The sequence below is a fragment of the Gymnoscopelus microlampas genome (genome assembly GCF_963454915.1).
Source record: "Gymnoscopelus microlampas genome assembly, chromosome: 16".
Classification (NCBI taxonomy): domain Eukaryota; kingdom Metazoa; phylum Chordata; class Actinopteri; order Myctophiformes; family Myctophidae; genus Gymnoscopelus; species Gymnoscopelus microlampas.
The window spans coordinates 18,538,847-18,559,230 of record NC_139953.1 but is presented as its reverse complement, the minus strand read 5'-3'; the positions used below and the strand labels follow the sequence as shown (position 1 = coordinate 18,559,230).

At 39.6% G+C, this 20,384-nt stretch overlaps 3 protein-coding genes across 3 annotated transcripts in view; 1 reads left to right on the top strand and 2 right to left on the bottom strand.

Annotated features, from left to right (window-relative positions):
• Nucleotides 1–237: 237 nt before the first annotated feature.
• Nucleotides 238–10,183, bottom strand: ephx1 (epoxide hydrolase 1, microsomal (xenobiotic)). Its single transcript, XM_084082895.1, has 9 exons — nt 10,123–10,183; nt 7,637–7,833; nt 6,543–6,723; nt 5,930–6,148; nt 5,004–5,133; nt 4,300–4,511; nt 4,057–4,165; nt 3,426–3,548; nt 238–2,027 (listed from the first exon to the last, which is right to left on the bottom strand). Exons 2-9 carry the CDS (start codon nt 7,820–7,822, stop codon nt 1,826–1,828), a joined length of 1,362 nt encoding a protein of 453 aa, XP_083939021.1. The 5' UTR covers nt 7,823–7,833; nt 10,123–10,183; the 3' UTR covers nt 238–1,825.
• A 1,048-nt stretch (nt 10,184–11,231) lies between these two features.
• srp9 (signal recognition particle 9) lies at nt 11,232–13,645 on the bottom strand. The gene is made up of 3 exons (XM_084083544.1): nt 13,459–13,645; nt 13,044–13,112; nt 11,232–12,155 (listed from the first exon to the last, which is right to left on the bottom strand). The coding sequence occupies exons 1-3, from the start codon at nt 13,528–13,530 to the stop codon at nt 12,036–12,038; spliced, it is 261 nt and encodes an 86-aa protein (XP_083939670.1). The 5' UTR covers nt 13,531–13,645; the 3' UTR covers nt 11,232–12,035.
• Nucleotides 13,646–19,324: 5,679 nt separating this feature from the next.
• The window catches only part of enah (ENAH actin regulator), a 145,487-nt gene continuing 144,427 nt past the window's right edge, over nt 19,325–20,384 (top strand). The window contains exon 1 of the mRNA XM_084081834.1: nt 19,325–19,720. Coding sequence (XP_083937960.1) covers nt 19,716–19,720 — 5 coding nt within the window. The 5' untranslated portion in view covers nt 19,325–19,715. The remainder of the gene's footprint in view (nt 19,721–20,384) is intronic.

Here is a 20,384-nt window from a genome sequence, read left to right as displayed (position 1 = left end):
GGATAAAGGCTTTGGCTAGATGGCCAATATATAAACCTCCAAACTTTTTCACTTACAGAACCCATTAAGACCTGAGGCCGATTCTACAAATGCCTTCTAAAGCAGTAGTTTGCACACTTCAATATTTTTCAAAACATGTTTAAAAATAGCAGATATACAAGCTCACAGCGTGTCACTTCATGCCGCACTGTGAGCTTGTATATCTGCTATTTTTGTCAAAAAACAAAAAAAAAATGTATATGATAGTAACTCGAGCACTGATTGCCATTTTGAATCTTTGGAATATTGTAACTATTTGATTCATTAAGCCCACCCCTGAAGCAGAATTTGCATTGAATTGTTAATTGATATGTTATCATAAATCTTAAACACTGGTGTATACTGTACGTATATAAACTGATAGCGGCGCTAAAAAGATGATAATTGAAATATCTTCAAAACCAAACAACTGCACAATGTAGTTTATGGTGCTTGAAAACACACACACACACACACACACACACACACACACACACACACACACACACACACACACACACACACACACACACACACACACACACACACACACACCAATTCATGAGATAGTGTGTAATTAGCTCATAAATCATTCACTGAAAAAATCTCGGTAACACTTGCTATGCGTGTCTATAATGCACTATAAACATACTTAAAATGCATTATTGTGAGCCTCAAATCTACATTATTAAAAAAGCAAAAACATTAAAAAGCAAAAACATATTTTAATGATTGACTGAAACTTGAAATTAATTCAAGCTTATTCTTGTTTTTTTTTTAAACAGGATTTCTAGGGCCATATAGTTTCACAAAAATAATAACAAAAACAACACTACATTATGAGGGTGCAGGCTGTGTGTGTAGAGGGAAGATGTGTGGTATTATCAGTAAGAGGAATGTCTGAGATGCTGACTATGTTGTCATCACAACACCACCACATCTACCCTGACCTCCCATCTGCAGCTGCTGAGTAAACTAGACTAACGACTACAAGGCTGAGTCCACAACAAGCTTGTTGGTGCTGCTGGGTCACAGCCCAGGAAAACCCCTTCTGAATATTGCTTTTGGACTGGGCTGATACTAACCTCCCATACTGAACAACGATATCATTATATTTTAGCAAATTGTACATAAAATTGACAAAATATATATTTGTACATTTATTTTGCCCAATCAATATATATATCAATGCTGTTGGGCGGAAATTGTATTTCAACTTTTTATTGTTTTTATTGATTTTTATTTTATTTATTATTTTTGTACTGAAAGAAATGGGTATTTAATGGGAATACAACAACGTTTTGGTCTGTTAGAAACACTTGTATTCCCATGAAATCCTTTTTTTTTGCATTTGAAGACTGTGCAAAAAAGTTTCTCTTTCAGTACGTTGGGGGCCTTGCCTTCTCCTTTGCACCTGTCGCCTTTGTAGGTGTGCAAAAGACTTGCTTTTTATTTTATTATTGTAAATGAATGCTCTACTTCATTGTACAAGAGTGTTGCGCATAAGTAGCGCATAAGCTCACTGAGCTTGTAGATTGGTTATTTTCACTATTTGTGAACCATTTTTATAGTGAAAGTGGTAAAGTGTGTCCGTGGGTTTTATAAATATTTAACCAATGAAAGTATTAACAAGAGCTTGTAACTAAATAATAACTACATTGGATCCATTGTAACACAGGTTCTTTGTCCTGAAAAGTAAGGGTTTTGGACACCCGACAGCGACAATATAATTTTCTCTCCATCGTCTACCCATCCACTCACCCACCCATGTTCATCCCTCCATCTATCGACCATCATTCATCAATCTCTACTTCTTCTCCAGTGTCTTGACAAAGTTCTGGATGTCCTCGGCCATTAGCTGAGGCTCTTCCATGGCTGCGAAATGCCCTCCGCGGGCCATAGGTGTGAAGGTCTTTAGTTGACGGTACTTCTGCTTCACCCACAGCTTGGGCGTGTGCATGAGCTCATTGGGGAAGGAGGCGAAACCAGTGGGAACGTAGACCGGAATCCTGGGAAGAGAGGGCAGGACATAAGTGGTTTCACATGGATATACATTTTGAATATTGTTATGATTATTATTATTTTTTTTATTGTTTATGTTGAGTTAAATTCTGTGTGACCCACTCAAACATAACATAACTACATGTCTGATATTTGTAACAAACCAAACCGTATGAAAATTGGTTGAGAATTCAGCGAGTTAAAGGAGGAGTTCACCCAAAAAATGACTTATTTTCTATCAATTGCACACCCTATGAAGCCTTGAATCCATGGATTATTTTTTGTTTTTGTGGCATTTCTAAGCTAATAATTTGTTTCCCGTCTCCTACCGGCTAATGTATCCAGTAGGAGACACAAAGTAGATTATTTGTGTCACCTACCGGAAATACACACGGTCATCAAAATATTATCTAAAGAATGCCACAAAGACAAAAATAAATCCATGAAATGAAGGCTTCATGGGGTGTGTAATTGATAGAAAATAAGTAATTTGTTGGGTGAACTCCTCCTTTAAGACCACCTGCTTCCATAGACATACTGAGCATTCAGTACATGTACTGTATTAGGAAGCTCGGCTTGACTGGATCAATATTGCGACCGTGATAACACATCACTCCAATGAACAGCAGCAGCCAATGAGGCATCTACGTGTATATACAGTATATATTGACATTTCTCACTAAATCCATGTATTGACGGAGATCTGCGCTCTGAGGAGTTCTAGTTTTAACTTTTAACTGGTTGAGCCCATAGACTGTATAAATGAATGGACAATGCCACTCCCCTGCTTTCTACAGAACGAAAATGAAGCCGTTCCTGAGTTCAGGAACATGCATTCCTCCATCGTTAATATATACAGTTGGCCACGCCGAAACTCAAACGCTATTGGTTGAGACCAGACACGTGACCAGCGAACCGGAAAACAACCCCCAAAAATGCTATTGGTTGGGTAGCTTGTCAATCAAGAGCGGGGGCGGGGAATGAATGCTATTGGTTGTGTAGGTTGTCAATCAAATCATCCCGCCCCTCCTGGAGCATAGCCTACTTTATCGTCAATTTTAGAATAAATGGGACCATAATTTAGCAAAACGCATATCATGATGATTGAAAGGAGACTTTAAACTAGCGACTGGAAGCATATAGAATTTATGACAATTTTTATTACGGTAAGAAAATCTAGTCTAAAGTTTGTCAAAAACCCATTCACTTGCGTTAAAATAAATTATTTCTGACACTTCAGGTCGGCGCAGGGTAAAACAGTGCCTCACTCTGGCCATTCATAAGCTTCGGTGTTGGCCTCATCGTAAATATCCAAGCCTTGCCCCTTGGTTGAGCCCCCATTGTTGACATTTCGATTTGAGTCAGTGGTTACCACCATGCTCTGAATCGCTCCCCTCCCCACTTACTTGTTGTGAGGCTGGTTGAGACCCTGTCTGAAGTTCTCCTTGTAGAACCTCATGGAGGAGACGATGCAGCCAGACGTCCAGTAGATCATCACATTGGTCAGCAGGTCATCCAGGGAGAACTTCCTGCAAGGCAGCGCACACACATATTATGCTACAATAACACAGGTACAGCACATAATGGTTGCCATATTCCAGTGGTTCTCAAACTGTTTAATTTCAAGAACCTGTGTTCAAGTTGGATTTGATCCCATTCATTTAGCCACAGTGACGTCACGCCCTAGTATGAGCGAATAGGGAAAAGGAATCGACATCACATGAGTGTAATGGAGGTGCAAATAAAGGTGCTTCTTGTGTGGATTTGACACATTTTCGTAGCTCTGGGTGATGTCCCTTCTTCATTTTTCATGTTGCAGGTCCCTACTCTGATACTTGACCATAATTTTGCATTAGGACAGGAAAATATATCACTGTATACGATCCATCTCACAAACTCATACAGTACCTGTGTTCTTTGCACCTACAACACGTGTGTCTCAAATAATACAGGTTTGTAGTTTACTGATGTTTGAATCAGATGGCATGGCCAAAGCTAACCCTACTGTTCTGTTCTGTTCTGTTCTATTCTCTCTACCTGGTCAGTCCTCCGTCATCCAGGTTCCTGAATTCGTTGTCAGTCCAGGTGGAGAACTTCTCCAGGATGTAGGCAGCCAGGCCCACTGGGGAGTCATTTAGACCTCGTCCTGCAAGTAGGTAAAACAATACAGTATACAGGTATCATGACTTGAGGCTTCTGTAATATGTAGCCATCCTTGGTTATGCCGCATAATTCAATTTTGTGAAGCATCCATCTGATGGTCCTGCTCCTAGTCCTTACCAACAGTGTCGGGTTTGGTTGCCTGGATGTGCATGTAGCCAGATTCTTTGACAGGCTCCACCAGCTGTTTGCCCATGAGGGGGTAGATGCGCTGGATGTCGTGCTCGGTGAAGTCAAACAGGTTAGGGAAGTGACGGCCTAGCATGAGGGACAACACCATGGTCAACCCTGGCTGAGGAGCGGCAAAGTTCACGTGCAGGCCTTTCACTATTCTGGAATGCACATGAAAAACGACAATTACATTCACTAAAAATATGGTTAAAATGTGTTATTAAGCAGCTATGGATATGGTAGTTCTACGTTTTTCTTTTCTCAACAACCTGACAAAAACTAAATATAGGTGCTTATAGTGATATTTTTGGTTAAAACTATGTTTTGTTCTGTTTTTTTTGTAGCTTTCCTGCTTTTTTCTCCCCAATTTAGTCATTATGCTAATTGATTCCTTCCCACACACATTTTGTGTGTTGTCACTGCTGTTGTACTGACTCACCTGTCAGTGAGGAGCCCCCACTGGGAGGCCGTAGAGCCTTCGTCCTACTATTACCGCCCAACACTCCCTGCTGACAGGTGCCGCCCCAGCGCGTAGGAGTACATGCAGTGACAGTTATCACCCTCCCCGCCCCGGCTTCCATGCCCCGAACATGGGCCAATTGTGTTCGTATAGACACCCAAAAAAGCCGGATGCATCACGGCGGAAGACTTACTTGGGCTCCAGCTGAGCCATATTGGTGGTGATCTGCCAACCCCAGTCTCCTCCGTGAGCGTAGAACTGCTCGAAGCCCAAACGCTTCATGAGCTTGTGGAACACATGTGCTGCACACACCGTATCAAAACCTGGACACACAGGGAGGTTACATTTACTGTATACAGAAATGTTCTCAGACTTTGTAATTTGATTAGAAATAAAAAATGTAAATTCTGTACATTTTATTGTTTTCTTAATCTGGCACTTTCCATGCAATAGGATAAACGTTGAGCATTTGACCTTTACAAAATAAATATCTTCGTTAGCATTTCTCAGTGCCAGCAGAAAACAAGGGATGACATGATTGAATAAAACAATAGTGATGAAATGATTGCATAAATAAAGTCTGGGAAGCCTTCTTTGATGTTGTCAACAGATTACAGAGATGATGAAGGGCTTGTGTTCTCAGACCTTAAGACCTATGGTGTTTGAATATCACCATTTTGAATTTAACAAATCACAGTCGACTGCATGTACTTACGAACCACCTAACATAACCATGAGCTAACTGATTGACAGACCAGTGCCATTACGGATTAAAGTATTATTATTATTATTTTAAAGTATTATTTTGATCTACTGTGAGCTTGTAGATCAGTCATTTTGAAAGTTTTTGAAATCATTTGAAAGTCTTTGCCAATAATGTCACGATACCCCAAATAGGGACATATTATTAATTGATTATTTTATTCAACTATCAATATTATTTTCAATTAAAACAATTAGTTTGATTAACTACAACCCTACACTGTACCACAGAGGTGCGTTAGGCAGGCTGGTTAGATCTCACCACAATATATCGTTCGACTACACACATATAAACCTTTAACTGGCCTTGTTAATTGAACCCAACCTGTGAAGAAAACCTCCTCGTCCTCGACTGACCTTTCTTATGCGGTGCCTCAGAGTAGCCATAGCCTGGTATGGAAGGACATATCACCTCAAACACCAGGCCGTCTGGGTCAGATGGCTCCGTTAGCAGTGGGATCATTCCATAGAAGTCATAGAAGGAGCAAGGCCAACCGTGGACCATAATCAGTGGAATCGCACTGGTCCCCTCGGCGAGTGTCTTGGGCTTCACGTGTACGTAATGTACATCGATGCCTGGGCAGAGATTAGAGAGAGGGAAAAAGATAATGGATTAACTTCTGCAGTTGGACGAAAAGGTGTGAAGACTGTAGATTAGCATTATTTACTGTAGGTTCTAATTATGTGAACCAACATGATGATGATTTTCTTGTTAATGAAAACATGAATGTAAAAAAAAACATATTTTTTTTCTTCACACGATCAATTGATTGATCATTAAAATAAACATGCTCTGAAAATGCACATGGCCCACTCATCTTTCCACATCTATCTGGCCGCGAACACTGTCGAGATATTCAAGTGGGCCCTGTTCAAGAAAAGCTAGGGAAGCACTTGGTCTATAGACTATACTGTAAGACCAAAGCATGTTTTTTTCACTCATGTGCCAGTGGTTCCTGTGCCACCTTACCTTCGATCCTGGTTTTGTAGTGTGGGTACTGGTTGAGTTTGTCCACCTGTGTCCTCCAGTCAAAGTCATGTCTCCAGTAAGTCACCACCTTCTGCAGATAGGTGGAGTTGAAGCCGTAATTGAACTGGCTGTCTTCCAGGGAGGGGACAGAGCGAGTCTGGTCTATCCTCCAGTACAAGTCCTGAGGGCAAGAGTGGAGTAGAACAGAATGGTCAACTTGTTCAGCAGAGGACCATGATTAGGGCAAACAAGTAGGCCTGTCACAATTATCACATAATCGTCTAATCGCAATTATTTGTGATAATCGCAATTATTTAGCAAAATCGTCATAATCGTTTCCACGTTGAAAAATAGTGTTCACAACGCTCACAATCGCGACACGTTGTGAGCTTGTTTATCGGCTATTTCCACTATTAAAGTTTTTTTTAAAGTATGAAGTTATTAAATATGTCAGTAATGTCTTTGTATATTTAGGTTATTTGTCATATCTGTCCTGTGCAACTTCAAAGCCTAAAAGCCAAACAGAAATGTAATTTGTATTCATATGTTCCAGTGTTCAACGACAAAAACACAATTATTTGTGTGACAATGAATTGCCATGAAAAGTTTCATAATCGTGACAGTCCTACAAACAAGGGCAAACATTTTAGGACTACGTCTCTTCAGAATATTAGCTTTGTCTTGATTTGTCCTGATACTCGTCCTCTGTATTCTTATTTGATCTTAAAGGACCAATGGAACTATCCAAAGAAATCAGACAAAGCGTGAACATGTCCAAATAAAAGAATGAATAGAATGATTGGGCAAATCACGCTGTCTTAACTTAAACCCCAGCATCCGAATTCTGGAGGAAAATAGCAGATTGACAAGCTCACAACGCGACCCGTTGTGAGCTTACCAATCGTCTATTTTCAGCGAAGATATTTAATGTCTAGCGAAAACAGAAAAGTCACTAGTATAGAGCCCTGAGGCAAAACGTATGGGGTTTAAGAGGTTAATTGGTTTTGCTATGGCCCCGTGAAAACCTCTCGTTCTCTGGCGTGTCCTGTGTAATAGAATTGAAACAAAACGCCACCAATAACAGTGGATCTAACCTCTAGTTCTTCGTCGCTGGTTGTGACCTTGAAGGGGCGGATGGCGAGGTCCTCTCCGTCATCAGGGGGCGCTGCTCCTGGACCCCACCAGCCATCCTCTGTCTTCAGAACCTGCTTCCTGTTTCTCTGAACTAAATAGACGAGTAGTCCTCCTATCACCACTGCAGCCAGCACCTCCATAAACATGGTGCCACGGTCTGCATGGAGAGAGGGAGGGGACGTGAGAGGAGAAATAAAAGGTGACAGGAAGGAAGGGTAATGGGATAAGTTTCGAATGCATCTACAAATGTCTTCTAAATCCTAACAGTTGGCCGCGGACCCCCATCTGAAAATATTTCGTTCCAGGGATCCCCAGAAGCAAAGATTTGAGTCAAACAATTTTCCATTTAAAAATATATTCAGAGATGTTGACACATTTTCAAGATTTTTCAAAAATAGCAGATCTACAAGCTCATAGCACGGCAAATATCTGCTATTTTTGAATAGCCAAATTATAAAATAATGGTTATAGCTAAAATCTAAAATGACACAGATGTGTTCCCGGATTGAATGGGTTAAACAGTAAAAAATTAGGATGAAATATAGTTGATCTAAAACAAAAATCCACATGAAAATCCCCCCCCAATTTTCTTAAATAAAAATGAAAATAGCAGATATCCAAACTCACAACATGTGCTTCGCGAAGTGTGAACTTATAGATCTGTTATTTTTTTGCTATTCATCGAATGACAAAGTATATAGGCCTTAAGTGATTAATACAAATGGCCATTAAACATTATTTAGATGTATTTATATTTGTTTATGTATATACAGTACATTTTATACCTCTCCATCAAATTTGCATCCCTTCACCCTAACCCCCAAAAAATGATGTATGGGCACCAAGGAAATAAAGAAAACTATTTCCCATTCTCAGCAACTTCCTTTACTCAAAACTTCAATTTGAGCCTGGTGGAGGATGATTTCATTAAGATTATGATTTCATTGGACTTTAACAGAGCGCCTGTGTTGTTGTTGTAGCAGCTCTAAATATCCCAGTATGCTATAACCACCTGACACAGGATTAGGTAAAGAATGGACTGGACAAGGCCCCGCCTGTCACAACTCCTGAGAGCAGAAATGCTGCATGACAAAGCTGTTCTCTTTCACGTTGCCACAACTAGGTATTGTTCTATTGTCATTTTCTGCACTTTTTCTGAACCACTTAGAGTTAGATCCTCTAAACCAGAGGTCTTCAACATGGGGTCCGGGACCCCTAGGAGGTCCTCAGAGTTACTACAGGGGGTCCGCCAAATTTTTGTGTGAGAGGATTTTTTTTTTTTACATTAACCACTTGAACCCTAGCATTCCTATTCTGAGGGGAACATGAGCCAAAAATAGCAGATCTACGAGCTTGTAGATCGGCTATTTTTGGCAAAGAGGTAGAGGTGTAGAGGGAAAAAAGAGGGGGAAAAAAATCTGAAACACAATTTTATACAATATAGAGGGGGTCCCTGCTTCATGTCTCTCTCAGCTAGGGGGTCCTTGGCCTGAAAACGTTGAAGACCCCTGCTCTAAACTTAGTAAACTGGACCTGAGTTGGCCCTGCACTTGGTCCTGACTCCTGTCTTTAGTTTTTGCCTCTACACAAAATCTCTTTACCAAAAAACGCCTATCCACAAACTCACATGTGCTGTGAGCTTGTAGAGCTGCTATTTTGGGTGAAAGTTCCCCCCTAGAATAGGTATACTGTGATTCAACCAGCTTTTTAAATTGTCTTTCAGACTTTTCATTGACTATACATAACAGCATTAGTCCACTAGTTTTGTTCACTTTTATATCCTATCAATATAGGCCTATCATAAATAATATAAGGTGTATGGACTATGGACTATGAGTCCAGTGCTATAGAAAAATTCCCCATCAGTGAACCGAGATCCAGACAAAACAAGCTTTTTCTGGAACATGCAGCACCCTGATAGAGCATAAACAATCCATACTACTGTACATACCGCCCCCTGCTGCCCTTATTACCTAACTGCACATTGACTCAGGAACATGAATGTTCAGAATATTATTGTAATAATCTCACTGATCGATACAGATCGAAGAGCTTGTTAGGCTCAATAGGCTGTACGCTAAAGTCAAGAAAACGAGGAATGCGATTGGGAACTTCAACTTAACTATTTTACTTAGTTTATGAATGCATTGTTACTTTTCGCTGTTAGGAGTTTATAGATTATTACGGATGTACAGTTGATTGTGTTTGCGTTCAAATGCTGCCAGCGTGAGAGACTCACATGTGGACCATGGATGGATGGACCGTGCAAAACATTTACTCAATCAATAGCCTTATTCACGCACGTATCACCCCTGAACAAGTTGCAACATTATAGTTACACAGTTTCTACTATGATCGAGGAAGCGAAGATAAAACTAAAGGTTTAATAACAATAAGTTCAACGTTGTGCAAAATGTAATGGAAGTCGTAAGGTTAGTTTAATTACCTTTGTGTTGTCTCGCTAGAGGTAGAGCAATACGAGCAGCGAGAGCTGTGTTCCGTGAACAGCAGCGAGCCAGCGACAGCAGGACGAGACCAATGTCCAGTGTTGCCATGTCGTTTTATTATAAGCGACTTTGGGCTTCTTTTTAAAGTTTCTTGCAAATAGAGTTGCGGGTTGCGTTTTTTGGGGCTTGTCTCTAACGTGTACTTGTTTATCTAGGCTTGTTTCCTATTTGTTTAATTATTTAAACTAGTGGTTCTCAAATATTTTCATGAAAATGTTTTGTTTAAGGGAGCATTTGTGTTAAAAAAAATGTCATTGCAAAAGTTTTTGAAAATAGCAGATCTACAAGCTCACAACGTGTCAAATCGCGAGCTTATAGGCTATTTTAAAGTGCTCATTGTGACCTAGTTGCTTCTTTTGGGCTTGTTTTCATAGACCTGGCTGCTTATTTCTCTCGCAGAATCTGGCAACACTGACCAATGTCCGGTGCCAGACAGTGGCCACAGTCCACTGGACAGGTTCCATTAGAAAACCTAGTTCCTCTCAAACGTGCTTGCTTTACTCTACTAACAGTTGCCAGAGTTTTTCTAACATAGGGTTAACTGTATTTAAACATAGCCAAGTTGATTTAGAAAGTTATCTTTTTTTTACGGATCCCACAGCATGCACAAAATGAATTAAAAATGTTTATAATGTTATAGGGCGAAATCCGCAGAAATTTATGGTGGGTTATGTAGTTTTTTGTTTGGGAAAATGGCAGTGTCATTTGTTTTTTGTGAATATGCATTTTTGTCATAGTAAAAGCATTAGCTAATAGCATTTATTTACTGTGTCAGAACTATATTATATATACACTTTAAAAAATACATTATAATTTGTTCCTCCTCGTGGAACTTGGACCCTGGGACATTGCCCGGTTATGTCAATTAAATTGTTACTCAATTACAAGCTGGACATTCAGCTCTTAACAGCTGAATGTCAGCGATTAACAAAGTGCAATGTTTAATTGCCATTTTATTTTGTCAATCAACAGGTAGTGTAAAGTGGAGATATTGCTGCTACAAAAACAAGCAGGTGCTACAAAGTAACAAGTAGACAACAAAACTGGCATCTATCTAAACACCCAGTACACAGCATCTGTGTGGGGATAAATAACTTTTATTGAACATTTACAGTTATTTTTAGTAGACAAAATGGCAACAGAGGCGTGGGGTCTATCAACAACTTGGTATGAAAATCCATATCCAATCCTGCATCTTGTATGTGCCACCACGGTGTCCGTGATGACATTTCTCCTTGCATGGATTACAAAAATGGTGTAAAAAAAAACATGATATAAAATTGAAACCAATGTGATCATCTAGAGTAGACAGAAATTGGAAAATACATGCATCTTTCCCTTCCATTGTTGTTTAAGTCCACCTTAAAACAGAAAATAAATGCAAGCTCTTATAAAGAACTGAAGGAGTTTAATCTGTATGCAAAGAAGCAGCGACACTTTGCACCACTCTTTCCACCCCAGATTCTTTGAGCCCCTTACATTTCCCCATCTTTAGCCTATCCCCAAACGTCCTGGTTGCCCACACTGATGTTGCTACTAATACAGTTAGGGATGTTAATTAAAATGTCAGAGATAAAATAAAATGTTCAACTGTCCATTGAAAATGAATAGGAAATCTTAAATGTGTCACAAAAATGACATCTTGGGGAAAAAGGGAAAAAAAAAATCACATCCCTGACAATACTGAATCAGCATAGGTTGCTGGGCGGACTCCCATCCACAACTCTTCCCATCCAAACTTGTATCCTGATTCCTTGTCTCTCCGACTCTCGCCTCCAATCCCTCGTTCTGTGTCTCAACAACAGTTTTCAATCTCAGTCCAGGTGTTGTAGAAGACCAGACCCAGAACCTTTCAGTCCGTCTCCATGTCACCTTGGTGTGTCTCCTTGGACACCATGAGCCTCATAATTTTGCCGTGGAGTTTCTCGATCTTCTTTACATCTTGTGCCTGGTCTGTCTTGTACTGTAAACACTGAAGGAACAGATGGATGGACACACACAGAGAGAAGAGGGTCAGTGCAATGATGTGCCAGGTGGGGAAAAGAAAAGCAACAGTTTTTCATAATTTGGTAAAATGTTGACGCTTAAAAACCGCTACAGCTGTCTCCTGGGGCCAACTCAGAAATTCAGCACGTTTCAACTTTGAGATGACATTTGAATGTGAACAACATGAAGCGCATACGTTTGTATGCAAACCCCCGTGCACAACATTCTGCGTGTAATGCGTTACCATCTTTGGCCAAAATTGTGGGCAGGATGAGAGTAGTAATTATTTATTTTTCTTTATATATTGATATAAAATACTGCAGTGCAAACGTAAAACACAACCGTGTATACCCCAGGCCAGGGACAAAGAAATGTACAGAAAGATCTAATGTAAGTTTTAACAGCTGTTCTACTGAAGGAGATCATTTCAGAACTATACATTTGCAAAGACAGAAAAAAGGCTTGTTCTCTAAATTGTTATTTGTATATGTAGTATTTAGCCAATAACAAAAGATGAATAGATACAAATCAGCTATTCTTCTATAAAAGAATGCATTTGCAAATGTAATCTGGATTCTATTCAATGATCTCACTAGCCTAATAATCACTGTCTATTTCTTGATTATTGTAGACTGACATTTGATATAATTGAATTGGAAGCCATTACAACCGAAACTACAACTGATGTGTGCACAGTGCACACTGCTTATCAACACGACACACCACAATTCAACAACACAGCATACGTTAACAAAACTTATGTATATTTGCTTCTTTTTTTCTCCACCGATAATGACATGGCCAACATTGGGGCAGTATGTTTAAAGTGTGCTGCTGCTGACACCATCTGATCTGTGGATTTATAAACACTCACCACAGCATCGTCGGTTACTTTGATACACAGGTTTCCATCGCAGTGTCTGTACTTCATCACCACTCTGACCTGAAACAAGGACAACAACTGACTAAGTCATGGAGCGATCACCAATGGTGTAAAGTAACTAAGTACATTTACTCAAGTACTGTACTTAAGTACAATTATTAGTTGTTGGTTTTTTTTTTACTTTACTGGAGTATTTCCAATTTGCTGTGCTTTCACTTCTATTATTTCAGAGACAAATATTATAGTTTTACTCCACTACAATTATTTGAAAACTCTAGTTACATGCGAGTACTTTTTCCCACAACTGGTAATCATTAAAAACTCTTGTATTTCACATCACAATGTGTAGTCAGTGCTGTTAGCCAACAGGCTAGCACCACTAGCACGACTCACAGTGTCGTCTTACCTTCATAGGATCCGTCAAATACAGCTTTTCGGCCGCACGAGAGAACTCCTCCCACGTCTGAAAGTAAGGCATGATCTCAGTTAAACGGTAAAACGGTATTTTTTGAGTAATCACTGTATTTATTATTGTAAAAGCTCTGTTTCAATGTGTTCCTCTGGGTAGCTGAGTTGGGAACACCACATCAGCAGCTGCATGAAGGCCGAGCAGCCAATCAGCGTTAAGACACGACAACCATGGAACCACATCCGGTTCACGTTTTCAAAATAAAAGTATTACGAAGCAATATTTTTGTAAAATAGCAGTGGTGTAAACTAAAGTAACTACGTACATTTACTCAAGAGAAGTACTGTAGTTAAGTACAATTTTGAGGTACTTTTACCTTACTGGTGTATTTACAATTGTCTCCATCTCAAAGGCAAATATTGTACTTTTACTCCTCTACAATAATTTGAAAACTTTAGTCCCTTGTTACTTTGCAGATATAAATTATTATATTACAAAACATACATTAACCACTTTAGCCCAATTTTCTACATAGGTTATTTGAAAATAGCCGATCTACAACCTCACAACGTTATGCGTTGTGAGCTTAGATCGGCTATTTTAATACTTTTGGTACTTTAAGTATATTTTGATTTAGTACTTTCACTCAAGTAACATTTTTAACACAGGCCATTTACTTGTAACAGAGTATTTCTACATTGTGGTATTGCTACTTTTGAGTACTTCTTCCACCACTGTAAAATACTTGCGTAGCTCACCTCAGCGAACCTAATGGGAACAATGAAAAATAAATACATTGTATTAAGTGGGAGTAATGCATTGTAAACACATCGAATGGAGTGGTTGACAATAACATGAATACGCTTTTATTATGAAAGATAAACAACTTCAGTGGAAGAGCCGGAAATGCACACTAGAATATAAATACACTGGGATCCTAATCATACCGCCCTCTGTCGGTTGTGTGCGCACTCACACAGGTACAGTCTCTGGAACTCTTTGGAATGATGGAACACAATCCAAAAACTCCCATTTTCATTTTTTACATATTTCCACAAAATGAAATGCGTGCCTCACATATTATATAAAACAGATAACATTTAACCCCATCACAAACAAACTAACATACAAACATCATCTTCTTCTTAATACCCATAGCCTTCAAAATCATAAAACCTTTTTATATGTGGGGATTCTGGCCCTTGGGTGTCACTTGACTTGGCTCCCAAATTTGCAAAACACTGTGATAATATCTCAGCATATTCTTCTCCCATATATTCCACAAATGGACTCCAGACAAAGAAAAATGTATTCATGTCTCCTTGGAGAACATGTGTGAGCCGTTCTAATGGGAGCAGTTGTAGAACATTATGAAGCCAACTTGAAACAGATGGTATGACATCTTCGAGCCAGCATTGTAATATTGATAACCTTGCACAGTAGCCTACCATAGAATACTAAGGATTATCTTATATATATTTAATTCAGGTGTAGCTGGGTGCAAACCTAATATACATTGTAAAGGACTACGTTCAGTCCTATAACCTGTTATTCTTTCTTTCTTTATTTCTTTATTTTTCAGCTGGCAGACCTAGCAAACACGCTTCTCAATTTGCTCTGGTCCTTTTCCTTCTTTATATTGGGGTAATCTAAAGAAATGTATCTTAGGCAATGTATCTTAGGCAGTCCATACTCTTCCTGGAGTTGTTCAAAGGATTTCATGGTACCGTCTTGATAAAGATCATTTATCACCGGAATTCCTACTGCATGCCATTCTTTAAACCCAGGGTCAGTACATGAAGGTGGTAGACTTGGTAGTGATATAGAATTACATCCTTGTGGTCCAGCGACATTGATTTAGGGTCTTGTTACACCCATTCTGATGAGTTATTCACTACTGTTGCCCAATGATAATACTGCAAATTTGGTACTGCTAAGCCTCCATTTTCCACTCGGAACTGGAGCTTTTCCAATTTCATTTTGGGCCGTGTATTTTTCCAAATAAATGTTGACATGATCTTAAAAAGAAACTGCTGGTAATAACATTGGGTATCATTTGCATAGGGTATACAATTCTAGGGAATATATTAATTTTAATGACAAAAAATATATTGGAAGTTCCATCCATCTGGTTAGATGTAATTTAATCTGTTTAATAATAGGGGTCAAATTCACCTTCACTAAATCCTCCAATTGGTAGGGAATATAAGTCCCGTCATTTTCCTACTCAAACCATTCAGTGACCCCTCGTGCCCTGTGGATGGGGGCATTGTCATCCTGGAAGAGACCACTATCAGAATAGAAATGATTCATATTGGATAAAGGTGATCACTCAGAATAACTTTGTTTTGAGTTGCAGTTACCATGACCCTTAACTCTAAGGGGACAAGTGGACCAAAAGCATGCCAGAAATAATCTTCACAGCTTAACAGAGCCAAGACCAAGGGGTCAAGCATTCATGCTTGTATGTTGTCCAGGTGTAGCTACCAGGTGATCTGGCCATGGGTTTTGCACTGAACTCTTTATATTAAGGGCTTTATTTAATGCAACCCTACTAAAATACTCTCTATGTAGTTGTCGAATGACTGATCTTGCTTACACAATCTGATCACGACCTGCATTGACATTTTCAGTCACCTGTGGAGGAGTTGCTTTTCAGTTTTTCAGCCATCTAATGTGAGCTTGAACTAGAATTTCTATTTATCTATTCAATCTACTGTATGTCTTTCCCACAGATCTCAATTAAGATGTCACTTTAGTCACTGTTCTATTCACTAGCCAGTAGAGAAGTCTTTCTGACTGAAGCTGCTACCAGCCATGCCCCAATACCAAACCCTCTTTTCCTCAGTCACTTAGATCATTTTGTCTTGCGATCTTGATCCAAAATCGAGGTCAAATGGGCCTGCTCTGAATTTCTATACATATCACAGAACATGAAACACAGCGCGACTACTTAATTAGTTTCAAGCAGTACGGCTGTATGGAAGCATCTGCATTCATTATGTTTCACTACTCACTTATTCAGGTCTTTCCTCTTATTTTGTGTGTGTGTGTGTGTGTGTGTGTGTGTGTGTGTGTGTGTGTGTGTGTGTGTGTGTGTGTGTGTGTGTGTGTGTGCGCGCGCGCGCGCGCGTGTGTGTATGTGTGCGTGAGTGTGTGCGTGCGTGTGTGTGTGTGTGTGTGTGTGTGTGTGTGTGCGTGCGCGTGTGCGCGTGTGTGTGTGTGTGTGTGTGTGTGTGTGGGGGGGGGGGGGCTAGAGAGTGTGTTATCTTACATAAGGGTACTTCAGATTGGAGAATACATTTCCATTACAATTAGAATTGGTTTGCAACTTTATAGATTTTTACCTACACTACAGTTACATTACATTTATACTAACATTTAGGTTAATGGCAGCACATGACACATAACAGACACTGCTGGAGATTAGAGCGTTAGTGGTAGGTTGCTTGTGGAAAACATGTGATATATTTCATGACTTGGACAGCAGATGGCAGTAGGTGTTCAGGATTGTATTTTCATCCATAATTGGGATATAAGTGTTAGATCAAAGGTAGTAACCACTTTCAACCTGGTGTCCCTATTTTGGCCATGTCATTCTAGGCAAACATTTTCAAGAAGACAAATAGATAAAAACATAAAGGGAAAATAGCCAACCTACAAGCTCGCAGTGTGTTGTAGACCCCAATTGTAAAAGTTATATTGTATTAACATACTCTACCATACAGATTGGGCAAAATTACATTTTATTCATTAAAAACAAGTTACATAGTGAGGCTTTAAGTGGATAAGTTTTATTGGAACCTGTGAATCCCAATAACAAATCACTCTCTGAATTAGGTTGATAACTTGATTCAGAGAGCCTAATGAAGCAGAGATTTAACTTCGATTCTCTTAAATATCCATGTACATCCATGGGAGATCAAAGGAAATTAATCTAGTCTATATCTTGAAGGGATAGTTCACCCAAAAAAATCGATTATCGATTAGTCACCCCATGGTGACAGCAGTTGGCTTAGGAATGCGACAAAAAAAACAAAAAAAATCAAGTCTCCATGGGGTGACTTAACAATGAGAGTATTATTGACGTGCAGCAACATTAGATAAAGCAAGAATAGCACATAGGGTGACCTGTACCTTGCCTGTACTTAACAGGATTTTACACAATAAAATCCTGTTAACTTTATGTGTATTAATGTCATTCAATTATGAAAATAAATGTCCATGGCTTTTTATGCAGTTTGTTTCCAGGTGAGCCACTTGAGTTTTAATTTTGGATTGTAAACTCATAAACCCCTTTTGGTCTCTCGGTTGAAAAAGTTCTTCTGTATGATTTGCTGCTATACACACACACACACACACACACACACACACACACACACACACACACACACACACACACACACACACACACACACACACACACACACACACACACACACACACACAGCAGTGTGTATCAGACGGCTCAGCACGGCTGGTGCCATGATCCACTCACATATAGCCTGTCAGTCTCCTGTGACCACGGTGACATCACACTGGCATGTTGGTTTCTTGCTGACATGTAGATTAAAGCCTGAATGATGACAGTGACTGCCAGGGTTGTCCTCTTCCTGATTTAACTCTCTCTCTCTCTCTCTCTCTCTCTCTCTCTCTCTCTCTCTCTCTCTCTCTCTCTCTCTCTCTCTCTCTCTCTCTCTCTCTCTCTCTCTCTCTCTCTCTCTCTCTCTCTCTCTCTCTCTCTCTCTCTCTCTCTCTCTCACACACACACACACACACACACACACACACACACACACACACACACACACACACACACACACACACCTCCTTTACTAAATCACAGGGCTGGTGTCACAGGGCCACCTGTGACTGGACATCAGCTTTCGAGTGGTGTTCCACACCAGCTCTTGTCTGTAAAGTAAGGCTGTGTACACTTTCACTGTACTGACGTGAACGAAAACCTCCTAAACGCAAATTACTTTTTAGTGGACTTGAAAGATGTATTGTACTATACACATGCAGTGCCTTGCATGTTGATTACATCAGAACTCAAATGCATGTTATGTCCAATAGGCTATGGACGACATACAGGAATTGGTTTTGGCAACAGCAAACACAAGTTCACAAGACAAACAACAATATGCAAACAACAATACCAACCTACATTATCATTCAATATCAGCCAGGGCCCAGGGATTATATTAGTTCCAGGGCCTTCAGTGTTTAAAATGTAAAAGGTACTGTAAGAAAGTTCCAAAAATCACCATTGTCCTGTTTATATGGTGACAGTTTTTTTTCTTAATTTCTTTGTAAATATAAGTGAAAATACAGGCAAGGTTTCAGTGATTTTGCTGTAATTTGGGGTCTTCTTAAAAGACCTTCACACAGACCTCATGACAGAACTCAAATCCCCACCCCAATTAATCAATATGTGGTGGTTTTACATTGAAATCTAGGTAAAATGTTCAAATTTGACTTATTTGAATCTCAGTTGAGATTTTCAGCATACACAGCCTACATATATTATATATATATATAAAAATATATATATAAATAAATATATATATATATATATATATATATATATATATATATATATATATATATATATATATATATATATATATATATATATATATATATATATATATATATATATATATATATATATATATATATATTATATATTCTAATTGCCACCAAACAAGTGTGATCCAGTCAGATGATCAGTTGTCAGGGGCAACTTGTAGGCTACGTCTCTCGCTACGTCCCACACGTTCCTGTCGTTACGTCGATAGAGTAGAATCCTGCAGCCAGGCAGCAGCAGCAGCAGCAGCAGCAGCAGAACGGTCAACCTGAACTATAGCGGCACGTTGCCGCTTCAAACCACCGGGAGGAAGGAGGACCCCCAAAAAACACAGCAACGTTGCGTTTTTGGTCAAACATCTTTCCTTAAATAAAGAAACGTCAGTTGCGGTGACGATCGACGCGATGCACTAGATCATGTAGGACACGAGCATTTTTTTTTAAAGAAAAATATATTTTTTCTTTTTCTTTTTTTAAAAAACTTTTTCCTTGGATAGCCTACAAACTGTGATCCTTCTCGTCCATACCAAACGGCGTCCCATTGATATTCTTGCAGCCCTAATCATCAAGCGGTAAACTTTTTTCTCCAGAACTAACAGAACAAGGCGCTTTGTCGTCTGTGTTCAAAGGAGTCTGCGGTATATCTGCGTGACACTACTTTCATCATGAGGTAAGACACCTATAAATTATCTTAATTAGAAAAGAACAGCACACTTGATTGCTGTAACGTGTCGTGGGGGCTCAACGCACTTTCTGCCAGAAAGCTGCGCTCTATTTCGTATTGTAGGGACTTTGTTTCAACGGGGGGGGGGGGGGGGGGGGGGCAAAGAGTGGACCCCAAGTTAGGGCGTTTATTTAACGCGCTTCTTATGTAATGGAGAGCAACACTGACTGACTGTCTAATAAATAGTGCATCCACAGCGGTTTGTATTGCAGTTGATCCCACCGCAGTGATCTGTCTTGTCGAACACCAAAAGGCCCGCCCCAAAACACAGTTGCCCCGAAGAAAATCCAGGCGATCTCGGAACGGGTCACCCTGGTATTCCTAAACTTAACCTCAGTAAACTCTGCCTAAACTTAACCTTCTTCCTAAACTTAACCTCAATGAAACTATGCCTAAACTTAATATTCGTCCTAAACTTAACCTCAGCGAAACTTAGCTCTGGTTCAGAGCGTTAGTGAGGGAACTCACTAACGCTCTGAACCAGAGCTAAGTGAAACTATGCCTAAACCTAACCTTATTCCTAAACTTAACCCCAGTGAATCTATGCCTAAACCTAACCTTAACCTCAGTGAAACTGTGCCTAAAACGTAAAACCTAACCTTATTCCTAA